The sequence below is a fragment of the Pan troglodytes genome, chromosome 5 (assembly GCF_028858775.2).
Source record: "Pan troglodytes isolate AG18354 chromosome 5, NHGRI_mPanTro3-v2.0_pri, whole genome shotgun sequence".
In the NCBI taxonomy this organism is placed as follows: Eukaryota; Metazoa; Chordata; class Mammalia; order Primates; family Hominidae; genus Pan; species Pan troglodytes.
In genome coordinates this window covers 56,600,720-56,623,895 of record NC_072403.2, presented here as the reverse complement: position 1 = coordinate 56,623,895, position 23,176 = coordinate 56,600,720, and the positions used below count along the sequence as shown (strand labels likewise).

Here is a 23,176-nt window from a genome sequence, read left to right as displayed (position 1 = left end):
TAGTTTTTGTGATCTTTACATGAAAACTCTTGAGCTATTTCCCCTCAATTAAAAATAATACTAATATTTCCCATGGGGTTATAATATGATAGAGGCTTTTAAAAAGTAATTAAATATGTTAATGAGAGGAGAATGTTTTCATCTTAAACTGTCAGGAGTCCACACATTAATAAAAGAGTTCTTTTTTTCCTTTTACATAGACAATGACCTACATTTTTATTGGCCTAGAAGTTTGAGAATTGTTAATAGTAGAAAGGTTAGTACAATGTGATACCAATCAGGTTTCTTGACACATTCAGGTTTATACGGACCAAACTTTCATTCAATTAGCCCCTTGCCTTTGCAGCCAGGAACCTCTTGTTTTCAGTGTCTTAACTAAAGGACAATGAAGTTATAAAAACAAGCTATGAAAAAAGAAAGCATCTTAAAAGCAAAAGTTTTCTCTGATCACTGTTTCTGTTTTCTTTATTGAACACAGACCTGAATGCTTTTGTGCCTCTAAAGGTTTAGAATACAGCCATCGGGCAGGTAGAAGAAGCACAAAAGCAGAAAAAGGAAGGCTCTCATCTTAACCATACAATCATTGGCCACCAGCACTTCCAGGGGCCTCTCCTAGGTCCCTGTTCTTTTCTCCCATCTCTGAGAAGCAGGACTTCCCAGAAAGATCACTGTTCCTATTCCCATGCTTTTCCAGGCAAAACAATGCCACTGCTTTCCATCAGGAGCCCAACAGAGGCAAAGCTACTCTTTCCTATATCCATCCTGCCCTGACCCACTAAATGCAGTGGGTCTGTTTTCTTGAATTGCTAGGTTGGTGATGTGAAGAGAATGGATGGAAGAGTTTATCTCTTATCCCTTGGGTAATATACTTTTCCAGTATCTTCTTAGCTATTGGGGTGGGGTAAAATGGACCTGGGATTAGGTGGGAATGTCATAGATAGGAGAGAGTTTCCTGGAATTTTTAAATACCGCCAAGGCACTGGTAGTTAAGTGGGCTAGGGGTGATCAAAATTTTTAGATCTGTTGTCAATTCACAGATTCATAACTGCCCTTTTCAGTTACCCAAACATTTATTAATAGACTAATTTCCAGATTGATCTATTTAGTGGAATGAGGCACTCTTCAGTTAAAGGGAGTTAAGTCGAGAAAGACTGGAGCTGTAAGTACTGGTGGTGGATTCCAGTTTGGTTATGCTTTCTGATCCCTACCTACATAGTTGGGTAAGAAAGTGCATCAGTTAGATGTGAAAAAGCATGTGCTGCCTCTCCAAAGTCCAGAAGTGCTTAAAAACTGTGATGTATATAATTCAGACAATAAGTTACGTGCACAAAGGAGTTTATCATAACATAAAATTAAAAGGTGACAATTTCATCACACAGTTACACTGCTGTTTTCCTTTTTTTTTCTTTTTTTTTTGGTTTTGTCCTTTTTTGTTTCATTTTTCATTTCCATTTTTGTTTTTTATGGAGGGTTGGGGAAGGGTAGAGATTTGGTCCACTGAAGATTAGTCACCCTCAATCATATATATATTAGAAAAAATATCAGCAGCAAGACTCTCTGGAAATAGATTCTGTTTGATGTAGCTAGTCTGTCTTTTCTGTTTTGCCCTCTTTCACGGCAGCCTCTGAAGTTTTCCGCAGGGGAGCTTTCTCCGAGTTGGCATGTCCTTGGCCAGAATCCGCCGCTCCGCCGTTCTTGTGAGTAGTGTGTTTTTCCAAGTAGTTCAGCATTTCACTGAGAACTGTTTGGAAAGTGCTTAGAGCTGCACATATTGCCGGAGTCCCAAAGCCATGAGTGATCAAACTGGAAATGAGAAGTGATAGGAAAAAAGAGGTGAATGATTTGCAGTATCATGTGAAATAGCAAATCTCTCCATATAATTCAGAACATTCAATTAAACAGGTATTCATTGTGTTCCTAAATGATGCTAAGCATTGTGGAAGATACAACACAGTTGAAGGTATTGCTCTTGACTATGTAAGAAATGTAGGACCAGTTTGGAAGACTCGTCGTTAATAGAGTTGATATGCACTAATTATTATTTATATATATATATTTTATTATACTTTAAGTTCTAGGGTACATGTGCACAATGTGCAGGTTTGTTACATATGTATACATGTGCCAGCTTGGTGTGCTGCACCCATTAACTCATCATTTACGTTAGATATATCTCCTAATGCTATCCCTCCCCCCTCCGCCCACCCCATGACAGGCCTCAGTGTGTGAGTTCCCCTTCCTGTGTCCAAGTGTTCTCATTGTTCAATTCCCACCTATGAGTGAGAACATGCAGTGTTTGGCTTTTTGTCCTTGCGATAGTTTGCTCAGAATGATGGTTTCCAGTTTCATCCATGTCCCTACAAAGGACATGAACTCATCATTTTTTATGGCTGCATAGTATTCCATGGTGTATATGTGCCACATTTTCTTAATACAGTCTATCATTGATGGACATTTGGGTTGGTTCCAAGTCTTTGCTATTGTGAATAGTGCCGCAATAAACATACGTGTGCATGTGTCGTTATAGCAGCATGATTTATAATCCTTTGGGTATATACCCAGTAATGGGATGGCTGGGTCAAATGGTATTTCTAGTTCTAGATCCCTGAGGAATCGCCACACTGACTTCCACAATGGTTGAACTAGTTTACAGTCCCCCCAACAGTGTAAAAATGTTCCTATTTCTCCACATCGTGTCCAGCACCTGTTGTTTCCTGACTTTTTAATGATTGCCATTCTAAGTGGTGTGAGATGGTATCTCTATGTGGTTTTGATTGATACACACTAATTATTACCAAGTCTAAATATTTAACACATGACTTGATTCTCCACCCCATTAAGAAGTAGCTGGAAAACACACCTTTAGATTCTATGTGTGGAAATATCTTGCTTTCAAGAATGGCATATATGGCATAGACTACACATGAAGAAATCATAATTGGCTGAGTGTGCCTCATGGCTAGCTGTCCCTCTGACTTCATTCTCCTTTTCCATAGTAATGCACTTTAATCTGGGCATATGGCCATCCAGCTGGAGACTACATTTCCAAGCTTCTTTTGCAGTGAGTTTTGGACATGGGACTTAACCTACCCACAATGTAACATAAAGAGAAGTGATACATGCAATTCCCACTTGCTTAAAAGGGTAGCTATGCCCTATGTAGATAATCGCTTAGGTGGTAGGGACAAAACAAGTTAGAAGGAACCTATTCATCTCCAGACTCCTAAATGAGAGAGAAATAAAACCCTGTCTTATGTAAGCCACCCAACATTTAGGTCCCGAAAACTAACTAATTAGCTAATAACAAAAACTAATAAGCAAATATAAGGAATGTTATGGTAACCTCAGCATAGGTAGTTCTTCCAACCACGACAAATGTCATCTTTGGTTGAACAAACACATAACTGTAGATTTAGTCTTCTTGTGAACAGAAGCTACCCAGATTGTTCACTTATGTTAACTGTCCCGAAGTGACACTACCAGTTTGCTTCCTATGTCTCATAATAATATAGAAAAACATCCTTGTCACATAGTATGCCCATGTTATAATATATATATATACAACATTGTGCATATGTGTATAGTACATTTAATAAAGCCATTAACTGCTAAAGTCCTAGCTTGTAACTGTTATTATGACATTAGTAGTTTTTGAATCAGATATACCACCCTTCACAATATTTTAGCTACCTATAGTTTTCTTTCTTAAGTTACATAATCTTTAACAGCAAAAATAATAATATTTTATAATAATACAAATGAAGGATTTGGGGTTTAAGGCAGCCTATTAATATGCCTCAGTGGAGGTAATAGTAAGATCTACCATGTGGGGTTGTTGTTTTTATTAGTCTACGCAAAGGGCTCAGGAGGATGCAGATCTAAACAAAGTCTTAGATAAATGATAGAGATTGTTGGCTGGGTATATTTTCTGGGTAGAGGGTAAAATTTCTGCATGTCCCTCATTATTCCATAGGTTGTTACCATCTTTCTTCTGAATATATTACAAAGTTTTCCCTGAGCCTCCATCATAGTTAACATATATTAAAAAGAAAAAAGAAAATTCCAATCTCTGATTATGTGGGAAACAACAATGGCCAATGCTTGGGCAATTATCTGCACCAAAGTTTGTGGTGTAAGACATCATCACTGCTCAACTACTATATCCACACCTCTGCTACAAGGTCTTGCATTGCCAAACAGGAAAAATAATTTAAGCTCTATTTCTACAATGAGACAACTAGAGGGGAAGCCAAATAATTTGAAATCTATCTGGGATCTTGGACAACAAATGGAATTGTTGGAGTGGTGGAAGAATTAATCATGGTGATACCCACAAAAAGAACTGGGTAAAGCCAACCATTAATGTCCAGATATTTGACCCCAGGCACAAACTGTCTCTTTTCTCATGTTTTATTCCTGTTTAGAGCTCCTTTTTAAATTTTCTTCTATATTGGCATGTCCTCTTTGTTGTGACTCACCTCTTCATCTATAGCAGAATATACAATATTATTTAGTTTCACAGGGTATTATTGAAGTTAATATCTAATTTTTGAGTTCTGAACATATGTCAAGTCCTGTTCTAAGTTTTTTATCTGTATCACTTCATATAATTCTAGTTACAACACTAAGAACTAGATAATATTATTTCCATTTTACAGACGAAGAACTGAGTCCCAGAGAAGTTAAATAATTTGCCTGAGAAATTGGATATTCTGTACTTATGTTCCTCCCAGGCTGAGGGTACATTTTTCTCTGAGAAATCACATTTTCTGTGGGCAGTTTTAGCTCAGTTCCTCTGACTTAACTTTGTACTTGGACAGCCTTGATGGCTGGTAAAATCAGATGCTTTTTACTCACTTTCCTGCCTAAGAGCAGGGTTTTTAAAAATCAAGCACAGGTAGGTAGTTATATATAAATGCTTTTATTATCCACTTTGAGAAAAGAGCTGTTTCCATATTTAAAGATTCCTCTTAAGCTGGTATCACTTCTTGACTGATGGGCTTTCTTGTTCCAAAATATGGATCTGATCATTAGCAGTCTGCATTGTCATCTTTGCCTTGGATTGAGAACCAAGTGTACCAAGTCCTCACACTGGCTTTGACGTCAGGCACTTCGTGATTTGGAGGAAGTTATTTAGCCTTGTAAAATGACAGTAGTCTAACAAGAACATCTGCTAGGTTCTTTCCAACTCTAAGCTTCAATTTAAGAGTATAACATCTTTATGGTGTTATTAAAATCAAGGACATGGACACAGGTTATGGAAGTTGAAAAACCACTTCAGGGCTGGGCGCAGTGGCTCATGCCTGTAATCCCAGCACTTTGGGAGGCCAAGGCGGGCAGACCACAAGGTCAGGAGTTCGAGACTAGCCTGAGCAACTGGTGAAACCCTGTCTCTACTAAAAATACAAAAAAAATTAGCCGGGTGTGGTGGTGCATGCCTGTAATCCCAGCTACTCAGGAGGCTGAGGCAGGAGAACCGCTTGAACCCAGGAGGCGGAGGCAAGATCGTGCTATTGCATTCCAGCCTGGGCAACAGAGGGAGACTTTGTCTCAAAAAAAAAAAAGGCACTTCGTTCAACAAAGAACTCTAAAATCAATTGAAGGATATTCAATATAAAAAAAAGTCATTTTGACTTTCATGACCTGAAAGGTCATCTTTCAATATGAAAAACATTATGTAAATTTTGTTAATTACCTAATTTAACATTACCTACATATTAAAAATATGCATAGCACACTGCACAGAATGATAATAAATGTAAGGCAAAGATTCTTTTCTAGCAGTTTTCAGTGAAATTTATGAACCCCAAATAATTAAAGTAATCTAATGTACTACAATAATGTAAAAAGAAGTGTGCAATCACAGTTTGTTTTAAAAAGTTCTGGGAACATCATGCTATTCTTTTAGCCCCAGTCATCCAGAAAAATAGGTGTGTATCTCATTCACAGTGACATACAGAAAAGGAGGGGGCTGGGTTCAGTGGCTCATGCCTGTAATCTCAGAGCCTTGAGATGCCAATGTGGCAGGATCACTTAAGCCCAGGAACCTGAGAGTACAAAGAGCTATGATTGCACCATTGCACTCCAGGCTGGGCAACAAAGCAAGTCTCTATCTCAAAAGAAAAAAAAAAAAGGGAGAGAAAAAAGAAAAGGAGAGAGGAATAATGTAGAATCTCCAAAAAAAAAAAAAAGAAAAGAAAATTAGAAATAGAAGGTCTGACTTTTGATCCTAGACAGGAAAAAAATAAATAAATAAATAAGACTAAGGTCACCTGCAAGGTAACGAACTATAGTCAAATCTTCAAACTCTTTGACAATAGAGATGATTTTCAACTTTGGAGAATATTTTTCAGTTACAGGTTTGATATTTAAGTTACCCTTGGCATTTGCACATAATTTCACCAGATTACTGATGAGAGTGCATTTCACATGCAAATATCACCAGGGTTAAATGGCCCATGATGGTTTGAAATAGGCAGTCAAAATATAGAAGTTACTTAAATTCTAAATTCTAAAACTCTATCCTCAATGAGGCCCTGGAGACAACTTGCATTGTGTTAGATAAGTCATGTCTATGCTACATTTGTAAAAGAACAGTGACTATAGAGGATTCACAGGTCATATCAGTTTTCTTAATGTTTCCCAGGTCGCCTTCCTTCACCCTATGTAATCACGTGCTCTATTACCTTATTTTTGCAAAGTTTATCTCAAGCTTATCTCTTTTTAATACCCAAACATGACCATTATTCCTATTTGTGTGTGTTTGTGTGTCCTCCCTCTCTCAGCCAATTGAAATTCCACTCAAAGAAACTCACAATTTCTTTGATGATACTGATGAAAAAGAGATTAGTTTCCTCATGCCTGAAAAACAGGTGTGTTACTTCCAAAGGATAGAAACTTGCCAAAGTGATGAGAGGACTTAAATAAAATTCCTGGGAGAAAGAAGTAACAATCCCCAAACAAATGTAAAACTATAGCACAGAGGGGACAATGGGAAGAAAACAGGTGAGGCTAAACTCTCAGTCACAAAGTGAGGAAGAGGAATGGGAATAACATTGGTAGCCAGAGCATAACTGACAATCCAGGTATATCAGATTTTTACTACAAGTGGTAAATCATGTTCCTCAACATAATAAAGACCATATATGACAAGCCTACAGCTAACATCATACTCAATAGTGAAAAGCTGAAAACTTTTCCTCTAAGATCAGGAACAAGAAGACGGTGCCCACTCTTACCACTTTTATTACTATTTTACATAGTACTGGCAGTCCTAGACAGAACTATTAGGCAACAGAAAGAAATAAAAAGCATCCAAATCAGAAAGGAAAAAGTTCAATTGTTTCTGTTTGCAGATGATATGATTTTAGAAAATCCTGAAGACTCTGTGAAAAACTGTTATAATAAATGAATTCAATAAAGTTGCATGATACAAAAATCAGTTGCATTTCTAAGCAGTACCAGTGAACTATGTGAAAAATTAAGAAAGAAATTAAGAAAGCAATCTCATGGTATCAAAAGTAATAAATAGTATCAAAAAGAATAAAATACTTAGGAATAAATTTAACCACAGAGGATTAAAGATCTGTATACTAACAATTATAAGACACTAATGAAAGAAATTAAAGAAGGCACGAATGAATGGAAAGCGATAACCTGTGTTCATGGATTGGAAGTATTAATTTTTTTAAATGTCCATACTAAAACCAATCTATGGATTCAGTGCAACCCCTACCAAAATTTAAACAGCATTTTCACACAAATAGGAAAAACAACACTAAAATTCATTGGGAACCATGAAAGACCCTAAATAGTCAAAGCAATCTTGAGAAACAAGAACAAAGATGAAAATATCATGCTACTGATTTCAGATTATATTACAAAGCTATAGTAATCAAAACAGTATAGTACTGGCATAAAAACAGACACATAGACCAATGGAACAGAACGAGTCTAGAAACAAACCCTCATATATGTAGTAAGCTAATCTTTGACAAGATCTTAATGAATACACAATGGGAAAAGGATGGTCTCTTCAATAAATTGTTCTAGAAAAACTGAGTATCCACATGCAAAAAAGTAAAATTGGATCCTTATCTTACACCATACACCATACACAGAAATGAACTTGAAATTGATTAAAAACTGAAACATAATAAAAGACCAAAACTATAAAGCTCCTAGAAGGAAAAATATTTTTGGCATTGGTCTTGGCATTATTTTTTGGATATGACACCAAAAGCACAGGCAACAAAACCAAAAATAGGGAAATGGGATTAGGTCAAATGAAAAACACTTCTGCACAGTAAAGGCAACAATCACAAAATGAAAAGGCAACCCATGGAATGGGAGAAAATATTAGCAAACCATCCATTTGGTACAAAAATTAGTATCTAAAATATATAAGGAGGTCATGCAACTCAATAGGAAAAAAAAAACAAATAACCTGATATTTAAAATGGGCTTAGGACACAAACATACAGTTTTCCAAAGATGACATACAAATGGATAGTAAGTATATGAACAGATGCTAAACATCACTAATCAGTGATACACAAATTAAAACTACAATGAGATGTCACTTCACATTTGTTAGGATGGCTATTTTCAAAAAGCTGAGAAATAAGTGGTGGTGAGGGTGTAGATAAAAGGGAACCCTGCACACTGTTGGTGGAAAAGCAAACTGGCACAGCCATTATGCAAAACACTATGAAAGTTCCTCAAAAACTTAAACATTAGAATGACAACATGATCCTGCAATCCCATTTCTGGGTATATATCTAAAGGAAATGAAACCAGTATCTGAAAGAGATATCTAAACTCCATGTTCATTGCAGGATTATTTCTAATAGTCAAGATGTATATAAAATGGAATATTATTTAGCCATAACAAAGAAGGCAATTTTGCCATTTTGACAACATGAATGAATCTGGAAGACATTATGCTAACTGAAATAACCCAGACACAGAAAGACAAATACTGTATGGTGTCATTTATATGTGAAATCTAAAAAAGCCAAACCATAAAAACAGAGTAGAGGGTGGTTGTCAGAGGCTAAGAAGTGACAGAAATGGGGCGATGTTGGTCAAAAGGTACAAACTTTCAGTAATAAGATGAATAAGTTCTGGGGATCTACTGTATAGCATGGTGGCTATAGTTAAGAATAATGCATTATATATTTGAAAATTATATATATTCAAGATATAATTAAGAGAGTATATCTTAAGTGTTGTCACCACACACACCCAAAATGTAACTATGTGAGGTGATGGATGTATTAACTTGATTGTTGTGATCATTTCACAATATATATCAAATCATTATATCCTGCATCTTAAATATATATTATTTGTATTTGTCAATTATACCTCAATAAAGCTGGTAAGAAAATAAACAGGTCTGAGACGGAAAACTATTATTATCAATGCATACTTCACCTGACATTATCTGCCAGCAGTTAGGTATTAGTCACCTCCAGGAGGCGTCTAGCCTGGGGAAGAAGGAGTGGGGACACCAGTTTCTGGAGTGACATTTTTTCCTTAAACGGTTTTATTTATGTTTATTTTAATTACAATACTAATTCCTTTATTTTTATTTTTATAGATTAAAGGGATATAAATGTAGTTTCATTGCATGGATATATTGCACAGCAGTGTATGTAATAATTGAATTAATGAATAGCTAAATGTTTCTTGGTTTCATTTGGGAATCTTTGATGCCCAGATTTGTAGGGTTTTGTTTCAAAGTTTTGTTCCAAGAATGAGAAAAAGGAATAGTGCAGATAGGCCTAATGTTTGCAGGGAAGAGTATTCTGTTAGCATATGAAAGATTAAATAATTCTTTGCTTTCTTTTCAGAGCTCAATCTTTAAAGCTGGCAATAGAATAATAAATAAAATTGAGACCTTTTTTTAAGTCTAGAAATCACCTATTTATGGACAAAGAAAACACAAGCACATGTTTCAGAGACAATGAAGTTGTTAGGTAATCTTTAATCTTTGAGAAATCCTGGAAGATGGGACATAAAGTAGTACAATTAAACAGAGAGACATGCCTTAATAGTTAAAGCAGGAGGAAAAAAGATTTTAGAAACTCTGGGTTATTAAATTATATGTAATTAGTCTAACACATTTCTGTAATGGGATATTTTCAAAATTTGAATTTATCAAGATTGAATTTGCATATAGTAATATTTACCCTTTTCAGGCTTACAGTTGGTTGAAATTTAACAAGCCCACACAGTGGTGTAACTACCACCATTACCCAAAAAGCTTCTCGTGTGTTTGCCGGTCAATTCACTCTCCCAAGCCCCAGCTCCTGGCAATCACTGCTCTCATTTTTGTTCCTATAATTTTCACGTTTCCCCAGAGTTTCATATAAACTGAATCATGAAGTCTATAGACTTTCATGACTGGCTTCTTTCATTTAGTATAATAATTTTCAGATTCATTTATGTTGTATTTATCAATATATTGTTTCTTTTTATTGCTGGTAAGTATTCCATTGAATGGATTTATGACAATTTGTTCACAATGGGTTATTAAAAAGCTGAAGTGTTAGTATTTAAAAAGTAGAAGTAATCACTGAAATGCTGCATGGATTTAGTAAGATATGTAATAAAGTAAGTGTATTTCCTTTTATAAATGAGTTATTAGAGCAGTAGCAATATAATTGAGTGCAGGATTTCAGCAATGCACCTGACAAAGTCTCCCCACATACTGTAAGAAAAGTTGGAGGGGAGGAGGAAGGTAAGCTAGATAACAGCAAAGTAAGGGAAATTCACAGCTGGTTGTACAATGACACCCAAAGTGTGGATGTAAGGGCAGTTGTCAACCTTGAAAGATGTCTCTTGTGGAGTGCTGCAAGGCTGTCATTAATCCCACTCTGCTGGACACATTAATTAACAATGTGATTGAAGGCATCATAGATTTTTAGCTTAATGGCTGGTATTAAAATAAAGAGGAAAGTTCCTGCATTGTATAACAGAACCAAAGTTCTGAAAAACCTTAATGTGATAGACAGCTTAATTGTTGGGCCAAAATCGATGATAGGAAATTTAGGGGAGATTAAGGAAAACATGTCCACTTGGGTAAAAAGCAAATTAGTGTTGCGATATACTAAGAAGAAGATCTGACTCAAGGGCTATTCATAGGAAAGAGCTTTATGAAATCAGTAAAGTCTAAACTAAAAAGGCAAAGGTCAAAATTTGAGGTTTGGAGCACAGCTAGGCGGACTTAGACACTACATCTACCTTGGACTATATTCTCATTCATTTTCTCTTTCTTTCTCTCTCTCTGTCTCTCTCTGTCTCTAACTAGATTACAGCTCATTGATTTCATTTTCCTATTACTAATTTCACACTGAGGAGCAGAAAGGCTCTGACAACTGACTGTGAACAATACCATCACCTGCTGAGAAAATTCAGACTAGTGTAGTTTACGGCACCTGATGTTAGGGAAAATGTAACTTATATTTAACAGTCATCTTCCTAATTTTATTCATGGTTTTAAAAGCTCCTATTTTGCTAGACCTCCCAATTAACATTCTCTAAAGCACCTTTTTTGCAACATAAACCATCTCCTCAAATTGGCTCAGTTCAGGAAGGAGGTAACTGTTTACTGAATTCAGAGGTGAAGCTCTACTTTTCTGTTTTCCTCTTAAGTGTCAGGTTTCTTCCCTAAGTGTTTACATTTCAATGATTTGAAGAATACCACTGGGTAGAGTAGCCATTCCTAGGGAGATTTTGCACTCGTGTGTGTAGTGTGTTTGTGTGTATGTGTATGCATATATGTGTGAAAGAGAGAGAAAGAGTGTGTGTGCACCTGTGGACTTGTAAAATGGCATCTTCTTCTTGACCAGTGGCCTTGACCTGAATGTTTTACTGATATAGTCTATAACTTTTTACATGGAAATGTATTGCAACCATTCAAACTGTATTCTCTTAACAGTGGGTGTCAAAAGTGTAGAAATTGAGGCTCAGAAATGAAAGAGAAGAGGTAGAATAGAGGATGGAAGAAAAGAGACTGCTGTTGGAAAGAAAATACACTTTAATCCTTTCTTCTTTTTCCCTGTGTGGTTTTACTAATAAGGTGGTAGCAACAACCCATTTTTAACTTGGACAGTGTTTATACTTAGAAATTGCTTGCATTAATGATGAGGACCTATCAGAAAATTCCATATAATAGGAATTTCACAAACTTCTCTTCACACCTTATAATCCCTGGTTAAGTGCATTTCTTGCTCATGGTCAAGGCCTTACCTACATTTATCCTTAAAATCTCCAAAGCTTCAGTTCTTACTTAGAATGTAAGCTAGTATAGGAATCTGAATGTTAGAGGAATAAGAAGTATTTTACTTTCTCTAATCTAAGTAAGTATAGTTTACATTTCACTAGCTTAATTGTATGTTAGATAAATGCTACAAAGCTGTGTCCATATTATTCTAATTGTCCTTCAAAAATGCTTTATCTTTACTTTAATTGATTTGTCTAAACTAATTTAAATTAGACCAGTAAAGCAATTTTCTAAAACATAGCCTGAAGCAACCTTCTATGGAATCCTCTCCTGAATTCTTCCTATCTTGGCAAGAGTTGTGCCTGGTATCCAGCACCTTTCTACCTACTAAGCAAACACTGATTCAATATGTGTTATAAAGGAAATGAAAGTCTCTTTAGTATTTGTCACTGAAGATTAGATCACTCAGTTGTGTCTGCCAACCATAGATAAATTTTTCTAGCTTTCTTTTGGGGTACAAAAAGCTGGAGGTAATAGACACTATTGTGCTACAAACTAGAAGACTGAAAATCAAGAGAAAATAGCCTGCCATCATCATTTAAGTAATTTGACTAAAAGCTAATTTCATTTTATAAAGTTTCAACTTTTTACCTGAAAAAGCAAGCAAGCTTTTTTCTCCCCCACCTTTTTTTTTTTTTTTGGTGTGTGTGAAGGTTGAAATGGTGTTTGGGTTATTATTCCTATTATTTTGTTATGTTGCATCATTTCAATGGGTGTTTACTATCACTAATCTTTTTATTTCTAGAATTGCATACCGATGTCACTCAGTTCTGCTTTTAGCCCTCTAGGAAGGATGCAAACGGTAAGATTTAAATGGAAGACAAATCTCCTTTTCCTTCCCTCTAAGATTATTCAGTTATCACAGGCTTAGGTCCAAGTGCAGTCTATAATCTCACTACAGTGTTAGGTGGCCACTAGATAAGTGCCTTCTACTCATGAGAACAGCCAGTAGAGAGGGAGTCTGGGGAACAGACCCTCAACAACAACAGCAAAGAATTCTAGGTCTTCTCTGCCCAACCTTACTTCCTCTCACGGCTCTGAGTATTAGACACTTTATCTCTAAAGCAGCACAACTTCTAAATGTAGGCCATGGAGAGAGACCCTTACCATGGGGCATGTAACTGGGTCTTATCCTCCAGAACTCAATGGCATCTATTCTCTGTAGCCTAAATGATTCAGAAAGCAGATGAAAGGTGAAACCAGTTGATGATGCTTATTTTCTACATAGATTATCTTATCTCATGGTCCCAAGTACTTTTAAAATGGAATTTAATTAAGATACACAATTAAAGTATCTAGTTCTCTGGTGGTGAAGAATCATTGACATCTACTCATTAAGCAAAACCTTGACAACACTCTCAAATGTTCTGTGGTTTCTTCAGTTGGTGGTTCTCAACCCTAGATGCATAGAAGAAATCACTCACAAAGCTTATTTCAAAAATAGTAACGTATCTGTCCCACCTCAAAGACCCTGATTTAGTTGGTTTGGGATGAATCCAAAGCATCAGTATTTTTTAAACAACCCTCATTCCATTTAAATGCAGAGAAAAAAATCAGTATGTCTCCTTAGGACCAAGAAATAATGCCTAACTATTATGTCTGCATTCCTCCTTGGGAAAAAGAGGATGATAAACTTCTGCAGCATTTCCCACAAGACCTTCTGCGGAATCTTAGTTTTATGTAATGTTAATATGTACTCTGAGATTTAAAAACAGTTTTCATGATCAAGTTTTAGAAACTGTGGCTAAGTATTACCTCCTTTCAAAAAGGGTTCTGGGAGTCTTTGGTATGCCAATATGCATTGTCATACTTCAAGGTAGGTATAATAATTAAGGTTTCTTTAACCAAAAAAACACTTGGCCATGAAACACTTTCAGAGAGCATCTCATAGGACTGACTAGTGCTCTATGAAGCTCAATTTGGGGAAATATGTTTATGACTACCCTGAATCTCTGTCAGATTGGGAGATGTGTGCTCATCCACTGCCCTAAAGTCACATTCCTTCTGTTCTTCTCAGCCACTTACTTCGAGGTCCCAAAGGGGAATGAATGGGTCCTTGTGACTCCATTTTACCTCAGTTCAGCTCATTAGCAAAGCAGGCTAAAATAAAAATCATTGCACATACATTAGAAGAGACTACAATCAATTACATCCAAGTCAGCTTCTTGAAAGTGATATCATTTGATGCCTGCACCATAATTTTTACATATGAGAATGGAGATTTTTACAGGGGTACATTTGTTACATCTTGTTACATTTCTCCCTATCAGATGTATTTTCTGTTTGGAATAGAGGAATGAAAATGCTAAGCTTTTTAAAATGAATTTTATCGAACTGTTGATGTTTTAAGATGAACAAGTTGAGAAAACATAAAAAGCAGATATGAGATGATATAGAAACTCAGCATAAGTAATGATTTAAAATGAATCAGTAAATTCAGAATGGAGTAAAATATTATTGGTCTAGAAAGAACCTTAGAGATCACCCAGCTTAACTGCATTGACTCATGAACATGCAGAGGTCACACGGGTGCAATGCCTATTCTAAATCCACACATCTAGCTGGTAACCAAGTGGAGACTGAGTTAGATCCCCTGACAATTAATCCCAAGTGCTTCCCACCATGCCATATTGTCTCTCTGTGGATTTCTCTCCAGTCCATAGCTCAACAAAGATAGACAATATTTAAATAAAAATTAACCAAACTCTTCCACAATGTATGTGTTCCCCAAAGCCAATTATTCACACATGTAGTTATTACAGGGTCATGTTTCCAACTTCTAATTAGAAAAAATTACCTCTGGCTTCTATTGTTTTAACCACTAGTCTCCTATGTGCTAAATCTAAAAATCCATAAAAATTCATCAAAAGCCCTGCCATGGATGCTTTAATGTATGTGTCTCCTGACAAAGATTCATTGCTTGAGTAAACTTTAGGCAGGCTTCTGAACCTTCTCCTAGGCCCATCTTTGCATTTCCTTGTAAAAATCCAGTTTTAGCAAGAAAGATCTCCCCTAACTCATATCTGCTGACCCTTGCTTTTGAGATTACAGATTTAATTGAAATTTCATTGTTTCTTTTCTCACACTAAAGAATGCTTGGTGAAGAAAACTGCCCACCATTGATGACCTTCCCAGCCACTTTTCCATCTCAAGAAAATTTAACAAAATAAAAACAAAAAACAAAAACTATGCACACTTTAGGCTTCTTGGAGAAAACTAAACATGCTCACATTTAAGTAGAGACAAATATCCGCTCTTCAGCGTGTTGCCAAGAACAGAGCAATCAGAAAATACCAGTTGAGTTGACTGTAAGGCATGTCATATGTGGAACCCTGAAGGAAATGGGAATGAATAACCCTTGAAGAGAAAACTAGGGAAGACAAAAGAACTGCCTTTAGAAAGTGGGAGGGAACCAGGATGAAAGTAACTCTGTAAAGCCCACAAGAAGTGGGACATTGGGAAATGGAAGGAAGGCATTTTTAATAGAGTTGTCAAAGATAGAGAGCAGTCTATTATTGAGAGTTTCCAAGCTTGAGATGGATGATAACTTGACAGAGACGTTGGAGAGGAGGTCTAAATATTGAAGGAGAGTAGGAAATGTTAGGGGCCTTCCAACACTGAGAATCAATGAAGAAAATTTAATCACCAGCAAGCACACAAATGTCTGGGACTGTCTATACATTCCTTATTTCCCTAGGCAGTAGTAAGAGGGTATATTTCTGAGAAGGTAGGCTGTCAGGATAATTTATGAGTTAAGTAGGAGAATTAAGCACATTGATCATTTTACTTCCCTAGTCCATCGTCCAATTAAAACATCATGGCCCTGAGAATGAACCAGTGGAGAATATACACAGGACCCAATTGAGATATTATTATAATCTACATTTATTTACATATATTTATTGCATACATACTATTCGCTAGGTACTATGGATAAAAAGATGAAATTTCCTTATTTCCCCAGGAAAAATTACCAGTATGCTTAATCTTCTATTGTAGCATCACTCTTGTATATTATAAGTTTATATATTTATATATAATTATATATATTCTATATATAGAGAATAATTATATATATTCTATATATAGAGAATAATTATATATATTCTATATATAGAGAATAATTATATATATTCTATATATAGAATAATTATATATATTCTATATATAGAGAATAATTATATATATTCTATATATATAGAATAATTATATATATTCTATATATAGAATAATTATAATTATTCTATATATATAGAATAATTATATATATTCTATATATATAGAATAATTATATATATTCTATATATATAGAATAATTATATATATTCTATATATATAGAATAATTATATATATTCTATATATAGAATAATTATATATATTCTATATATATAGAATAATTATATATATTCTATATATATAGAATAATTATATATATTCTATATATATAGAATAATTATATATATTCTATATATATAGAATAATTATATATATTCTATATATAGAATAATTATATATATTCTATATGTAGAATAATTATATATTCTATATATAGAATAATTATATATTCTATATATAGAATAATTATATATTCTATATATAGAATATTTATTATAATTCTATATATAGAATATTTATTATAATTCTATATATATAGAATAATTATATATATTCTATATATAGAATATTTATTATAATTCTATATATAGAATAATTATATATATTCTATATATAGAATAATTGTATATATTCTATATATATAGAATAATTGTATATGTTCTATATATAGAATAATTGTATATATTCTATATATAGAATAATTATATATATTCTATATAGAGAGAATAATTATATATATTCTATATATAGAATAATTACATGTATTCTCTCTATATAGAATAATTACCTATATTCTCTATATAGATATACATATCTATATTATAGAATATATAGATATATATATCTATATTATAGAATATATAGATATACATATTCTATATATATAGAATAATTATACATATAATTATTCTCCACTTTAGAAGTTCTAAAGAATGGGATAATCCTCTAGTCATCTTTTCACTATCTGCCATTAACATAGTAGAAACAATAAATAATAATTCTACTAGAAATAACGCAAACAACAAAACTTCAGCCTCCCAAGGTACATGCTGAGAAAAAAAGTTTTCTCATCTTTTGGACAGGGTGTCTTCCCTGGACTGAGCCTTCAAGATAGTCTAATTTCTTATTACACTGTCAAATGTGCTTTTGTTTGACTTCAGATTCAAGGAGATTATGAGAACATGAGAGACAAACGGGAAAATTATAAGATTTCCTGAAATCTCAAAGAGGGGAATTCCTAACATTTCAAAAAAGTTAGGGCTCTGGGTTTCCATCTGAGCTGAGGCTACTCTGACCGTGAAACCCCATGCCACCTTGTTCTAATTGCCACCACTATTCCCAGGAACTGTGAGTCTATGGGGTCTTCTGCAGATGTCAATCAAATCTTTTCCCCTTCTCGTTTGTGTTGTGGTGTCTGCTGTGTTCTCTACAACAATACACACTGTTGATGGTACTCAGTAAATTATAAATAATGAATAAGTCTGCCTTCTGTCATTTTGATGGAAAGAAGAAGCTTTCCAGGCTGTGAATTGTGAGAAGGGTCACTGCTATGCATACGGCTTCCCAGAACACACTGATATGTCAACTGCCATGGAAAACTAGCAGTAGTTATTTGTCCTTTGTCTGGACATATTAAATCTGCTGAAAGTAAGCCACAGTTCTCAAGGCACCAAATCGGCCAACCTATAAGGTATATTTTTAAGTGGTCTGCATTGGTAAGGAGGTTTAACTAAATAAAATAGTAACACAAGTTGATGGTATTAATTAGAGTATTCTTTATGCCTATCTAATTACGCTCCCTCTTCACTTCTTTCCCAGCCAGCATTCAGTAAAAATGGTGGAAAATCACACTCTGACAATTGTCTGCTTTCAAAGTTGGATGTGATATGTCTCCTTCGTAATTCATCTTTCTCTTGAGCTAATGGTTCTTTCGAAATTACAGTTGTCATTGTCAGCGGAAAATTTTAAAAGGGACACACTTGGCCTGGTACAGTTGCTCACACGCCTGTAATCCAGCACTTTAGGAGGCCAAGGTGGGCAGATTGCTTGAGCCTACAAAGTTGAAACAAGCCTGGGCAACATGGTGAAACCCTATCTCTATAAAAAATACAAAAACATAGCCAAGCATGGTGGCACATGCCTGTAGTCTCAAGAATCACCTGAGTCCAGGAAGTCTAGGGTACATGAGACATGATTGAGCCACTGCACTCCAACCTGGGTAACAGATTGAGACCCTCTCTCACAAAAAATAAAATAAAATAAAAATAAAAAAGACATGCTATATGCTAACACGTTTACCCAGATTATAAGTAGAATCATCAAGGTAGAATATTTTTATTTTTAATTTTAAAACTTTTGGTAGAGATGGAGTCTCTTTATGTTGCACAGCCTGGTCTTGACGTCTTGGCCTCAAGTGATCCTTTCACCTCGGGCTCCCAGTAGAATGTTTTTAATATGTTAGTATACAATACAAAACTTGATAGAATTCTCAGTAACACTTTAAAAAGGAATTGGAGTTTTTCTTCTCCCAAAGGGGGAAAAAAAGCTTATAGTTACGGAATATCCTAGAACTGTGGTTCTTAAACCTACCTATCAGAATCAACTTGAGAGTTTTAAAAATAACATAGATACCTGAGTCCAGCCCTAGAACTACTGAATCAAATCTTTAAATATTAAATATGTCCTCCAATCCTTGATTTTTTTTTTACAGTTTCAAGAGCGATTCTGATATAAAGCCAGGTATAAGAAATATACTTGTAAAGAGTAGAGTATATTTCAAGGCTAAGCAACAAGCTGACTTTTGCTATCCTATTGTTAACATATTCTGTTGATGCCTTTTTAAATAAATGTGCAGTAAAGAAATTACACACATTTAAATTCAGTCTACATCAGGAACCTTCACTTCGGGTTTCAATTGGAAATGCCAATCATGTATCTTTTGTTTAAAATGATAAAATTTAAGACATGCAATGGAATGAACTTGGACCCTCACCTTGCAACATAAACAAAAATTAACTCAAAATGAATCAAAGACCAAAACAAGACATACGGCTGTAAAACTGTTAGAAGAAAAAATACAGGAAAACTTTACTGCATTGTATTTAACAAAGATTTCCTGGATTTGACACCAAAAGCACAGGCAACAAAGGTAAAAAATAAACAAATTAAACGACATCAAAATTTAAAACTATGTACCAAAGACACAATCAACAGACTAATAAAGAAATGTACAGAATGGAAAAAAATTTGCAAATTATACACCTAAGAAGAGGTTACTATCTAGACTATATAAAAACCTCCAGCTTAATAAAAAAAAATAACCTGGTCAAAAAGTGGGCAAAGAACTTAAACATTTTTTCAAAGATGATGTAGAAATGGCTAAGAAGCATATGAAAAGATGTTCAACATCACTAATCATTAGAGAAGTGCAAATCAACAATGAAATATCACCTCATACCCATTAGGATGGCTACTATTTGGTGAAGATATGGAGAAATAGACACCCTGTACATTATTGTGAAAATGTAAAGTGGTATAGCTGCTATGGAAAATGGTAGAAGAGGCCCTCAAAAAATGACAAATAAAATTTCCATATCATCCAGCAATTTCACTTCTGGGTGTATATCCAAAAGAACTGAAAGCAGGATTTTGAAGAGATATTTTCACATCCATGTTCATAGCAGCACTAGTCATGATAGTCAAGAAGTGGAAGCAACCCAATTGCCATCAAAGAATGAATCGATAAACAAAATGTGGCATATATAGGCACATACACACTTACACACACACACACATACACACACAGAGAAATATTGTGCATCCTTAAAAGGATGAAAATTTTGACACATGCTATGACATGGATGAACATGGAAGACATTACACTAAGTGAAATAAGCCAGTTACAAAAAGGCAAATACTGTATGATTCCTCTTATATGAGATGTCTAGGGTAGTTAAATTCACAGAAACACAAAACAGAATGGTAGTTGACAGAGGCTGGGGAGAGGAGAAGATGGGGAGTTGTTTAATGGGTACAGAGGCAGTTTTACAAAATAAAAAAGTTGTGGAGATTGGTTATACAACAATGAGAATATGCTTGACACTACAGAATTGGTTAGAAATGGTTAAGATGGTACATTTTATGTTATGTATTTTTAATCACAGTTTAAGAAAAAGATATAGTAGGAAATTTGCTATAAAGAAATCTTTGGTTATGCGATTTGTATCATCCTACTACTTTTGTTATGAAATCAGAAGATTTTATCTAAATAAATAATTTTAACTACAATTAAAGAAAAATAACAATTCTGGCAAACATTTAAAAAGCATAATAAATGGGAAATCATAACTTTCTAATATTCAAAATATTCAATATATAAATAATATCAACATTTTATAGATGATACTATTGTAAGTAAATATGTAGTGTTAGAAAGTTTTAAGATATGGTTATGCATGAGATTGTGATTAAGAAACTGAAGCCATATATAATCTTGTGAGTTTTATACCCCCATTATAATCTCACTTTCTTTTTCACCAGGGGTGAGGGTAGCCATTTACCATATATTTAGCTGCAGTCTGAGTAACACCAGCTTGTTCCCATATTCTGTATGGGGAGGTAAATAAGAGCATATAAAGCCCACAAAGAAAATGCTCAGCTCATGTTTTGAAGTGAGTTTTCTCTAAAGAGTTCTGTGGCACTAAGTTGGCAACTGACTAACGTATTGACAAATCAGCAAGTTGTGCCTATGCTAAGGAAACAAATGTTTTGCCTATTTATTTCACACCGTAGCTGATGTTTGACTGGTGCTCTATTTTGTTTTGAGCATAAAAAGGATGGCTTACTATCTGATGAAGGCCTCAGCATCTGTAACTGGAAATAATCTAGCATACATGACAGAGTCTCATTTCTCTGTACTTTAATAGTATGCTCCTTCTCAGAGTAAAATTGTCATTTAACACACTTCTTTAAATCCAGAATCAAACCTCAATGAAAATTAAGTTCTGAGTTGATCTTTTGTAAAAATTATAAATCCTTTTATTATGCGCACAAACAAAAATGTGAAAAATATTTGTGTAGATGTAATGCTGGAGACAAATTTAAACTTGGATCGGTGGTGAAGGTAAATGATACGTCATTTACTAAATGCTTCCTTTACATTCTTTATCTCATTTTAGCTCACCTATGACCATATAATGGAGGGCCTCTTATCCCATTTGAAGCTGAGGAAATTAAGGTTTGGAATGAGTGGGTAAGTTACCCCAAACAACCCAGCTTACATATATAAGGGCTCACAGATACAAGGATTTGAAAAGGTTTTGACTCCAAAACCTTTTGCTCATAGCATCTGGGTTTTTTATTTTCCCCCAGTTTTATTACACTTCCTATCACTAGCTCAGTTGAGTGATAGGAGAGAAGTCCTGTGAAATATATCCTACATTTTGTGCATTTTTGGAAGATAAATCCTAAGTTGAGTCTTCAGAGATGTGCGTCTATTACATCTTGAGGAAACTTGTGACATATTGTAAAATAGAATATTCTATTTAACTGTCTCTGATGTTGCAGCCTAAATTTCAACTTATTTAAACACTTGTTATTTTATATAATGAAGTGCCCTCCTCAACAGCTTTACAATTTTTGACAGGTATTGAAAGCATTTTAATATTTAATGTGTATTAGTCTTTCCTTATCATTGTTTAACTAAATGATAATAACTTAGAAAGGATACAATATGCCTATCATGTAGGCATTAAAATTCTAGAGTTTTAAAAATGTAAGGCACCTGAGTAATTACGTGTTCTTTCTCACATTCCATATGGGGCCTAAACTAACCAGATAAATATTTTCTTCATTCCAAAAACACATCAGAAAGTGAAATTTAAAATATGCTTCCAATAATACATTTCTTTATTTTATTTTATTATTATTATACTTTAAGTTTTAGGGTACATGTGCACAATGTGCAGGTTAGTTACATATGACTCCAATAATACATTTCATGCTCTTGTGTGGTCTAACTTAAGAACCATTTGCAGTTTCTAGTTGCATCAAAATTTTTAACATACTTCTGGAAAACCAGTCAGTGATATCCTGTTAATTTCTGTCACGGCATCTTTCCATTAAACAATTGTGTCACCAAGATAAAAAACAATTTAAAAGATTTCAGAACCCTCATCCAAAAGTGCTAAGTATTATTTGAAATAATATTGTTCATTTTTGTAAAGTAATGATTTCCTAACAATGCATAAAGATATAAAATTTTCCAATCTGAAATGCTTCATGCATCGTTATTCTATCAATTTGATTTTACAAGCTTGGAATTTCAAAAAATTCAGTCAATCACTGCTATGGTTGAATATGTGTGTCCCCTCCACCCCACTCCAAATTCATATATTGAAACCCAATCTCCAATGCAATAGTATTAAATAGAGTCTTTAGGAGGTGATTAGCTTATGAGGGCAGAACCCTCATGAATAGGATTAGTGCCCTTATAAAAGAGCCCAGGGGATCTTGTTTGGCCCTTTCATCATGTGGGAGAAAATGGAGACGGTGCCATCTCTGAAGCAAAGAGCAAGCCTTTGTCTAATTAACTCTGCCGGCACCTTAATCTCAGACTTCCCAGCCCTCAGAACTGTAAAAAATATATTTCTGTTGTTTATAAATTACCCAGTCTAAGGTATTTTGTTATAGCCCATCTGAAAGGACTAGGACAGTCACCATATAAACATATAAGTGGTATCTCTAAATAGAACTGTGATAGGAATACA

The 23,176-nt window shown here is 34.5% G+C and overlaps 1 protein-coding gene across 1 annotated transcript in view; it reads right to left on the bottom strand.

Moving 5' to 3' along the window:
• Positions 1-448: 448 nt before the first annotated feature.
• The window catches only part of TFAP2D (transcription factor AP-2 delta), a 60,545-nt gene continuing 37,817 nt past the window's right edge, over positions 449-23,176 (bottom strand). Inside the window, exon 8 of the mRNA XM_001149455.6 lies at positions 449-1,803. Coding sequence (XP_001149455.1) covers positions 1,584-1,803 — 220 coding nt within the window. The 3' untranslated portion in view covers positions 449-1,583. The remainder of the gene's footprint in view (positions 1,804-23,176) is intronic.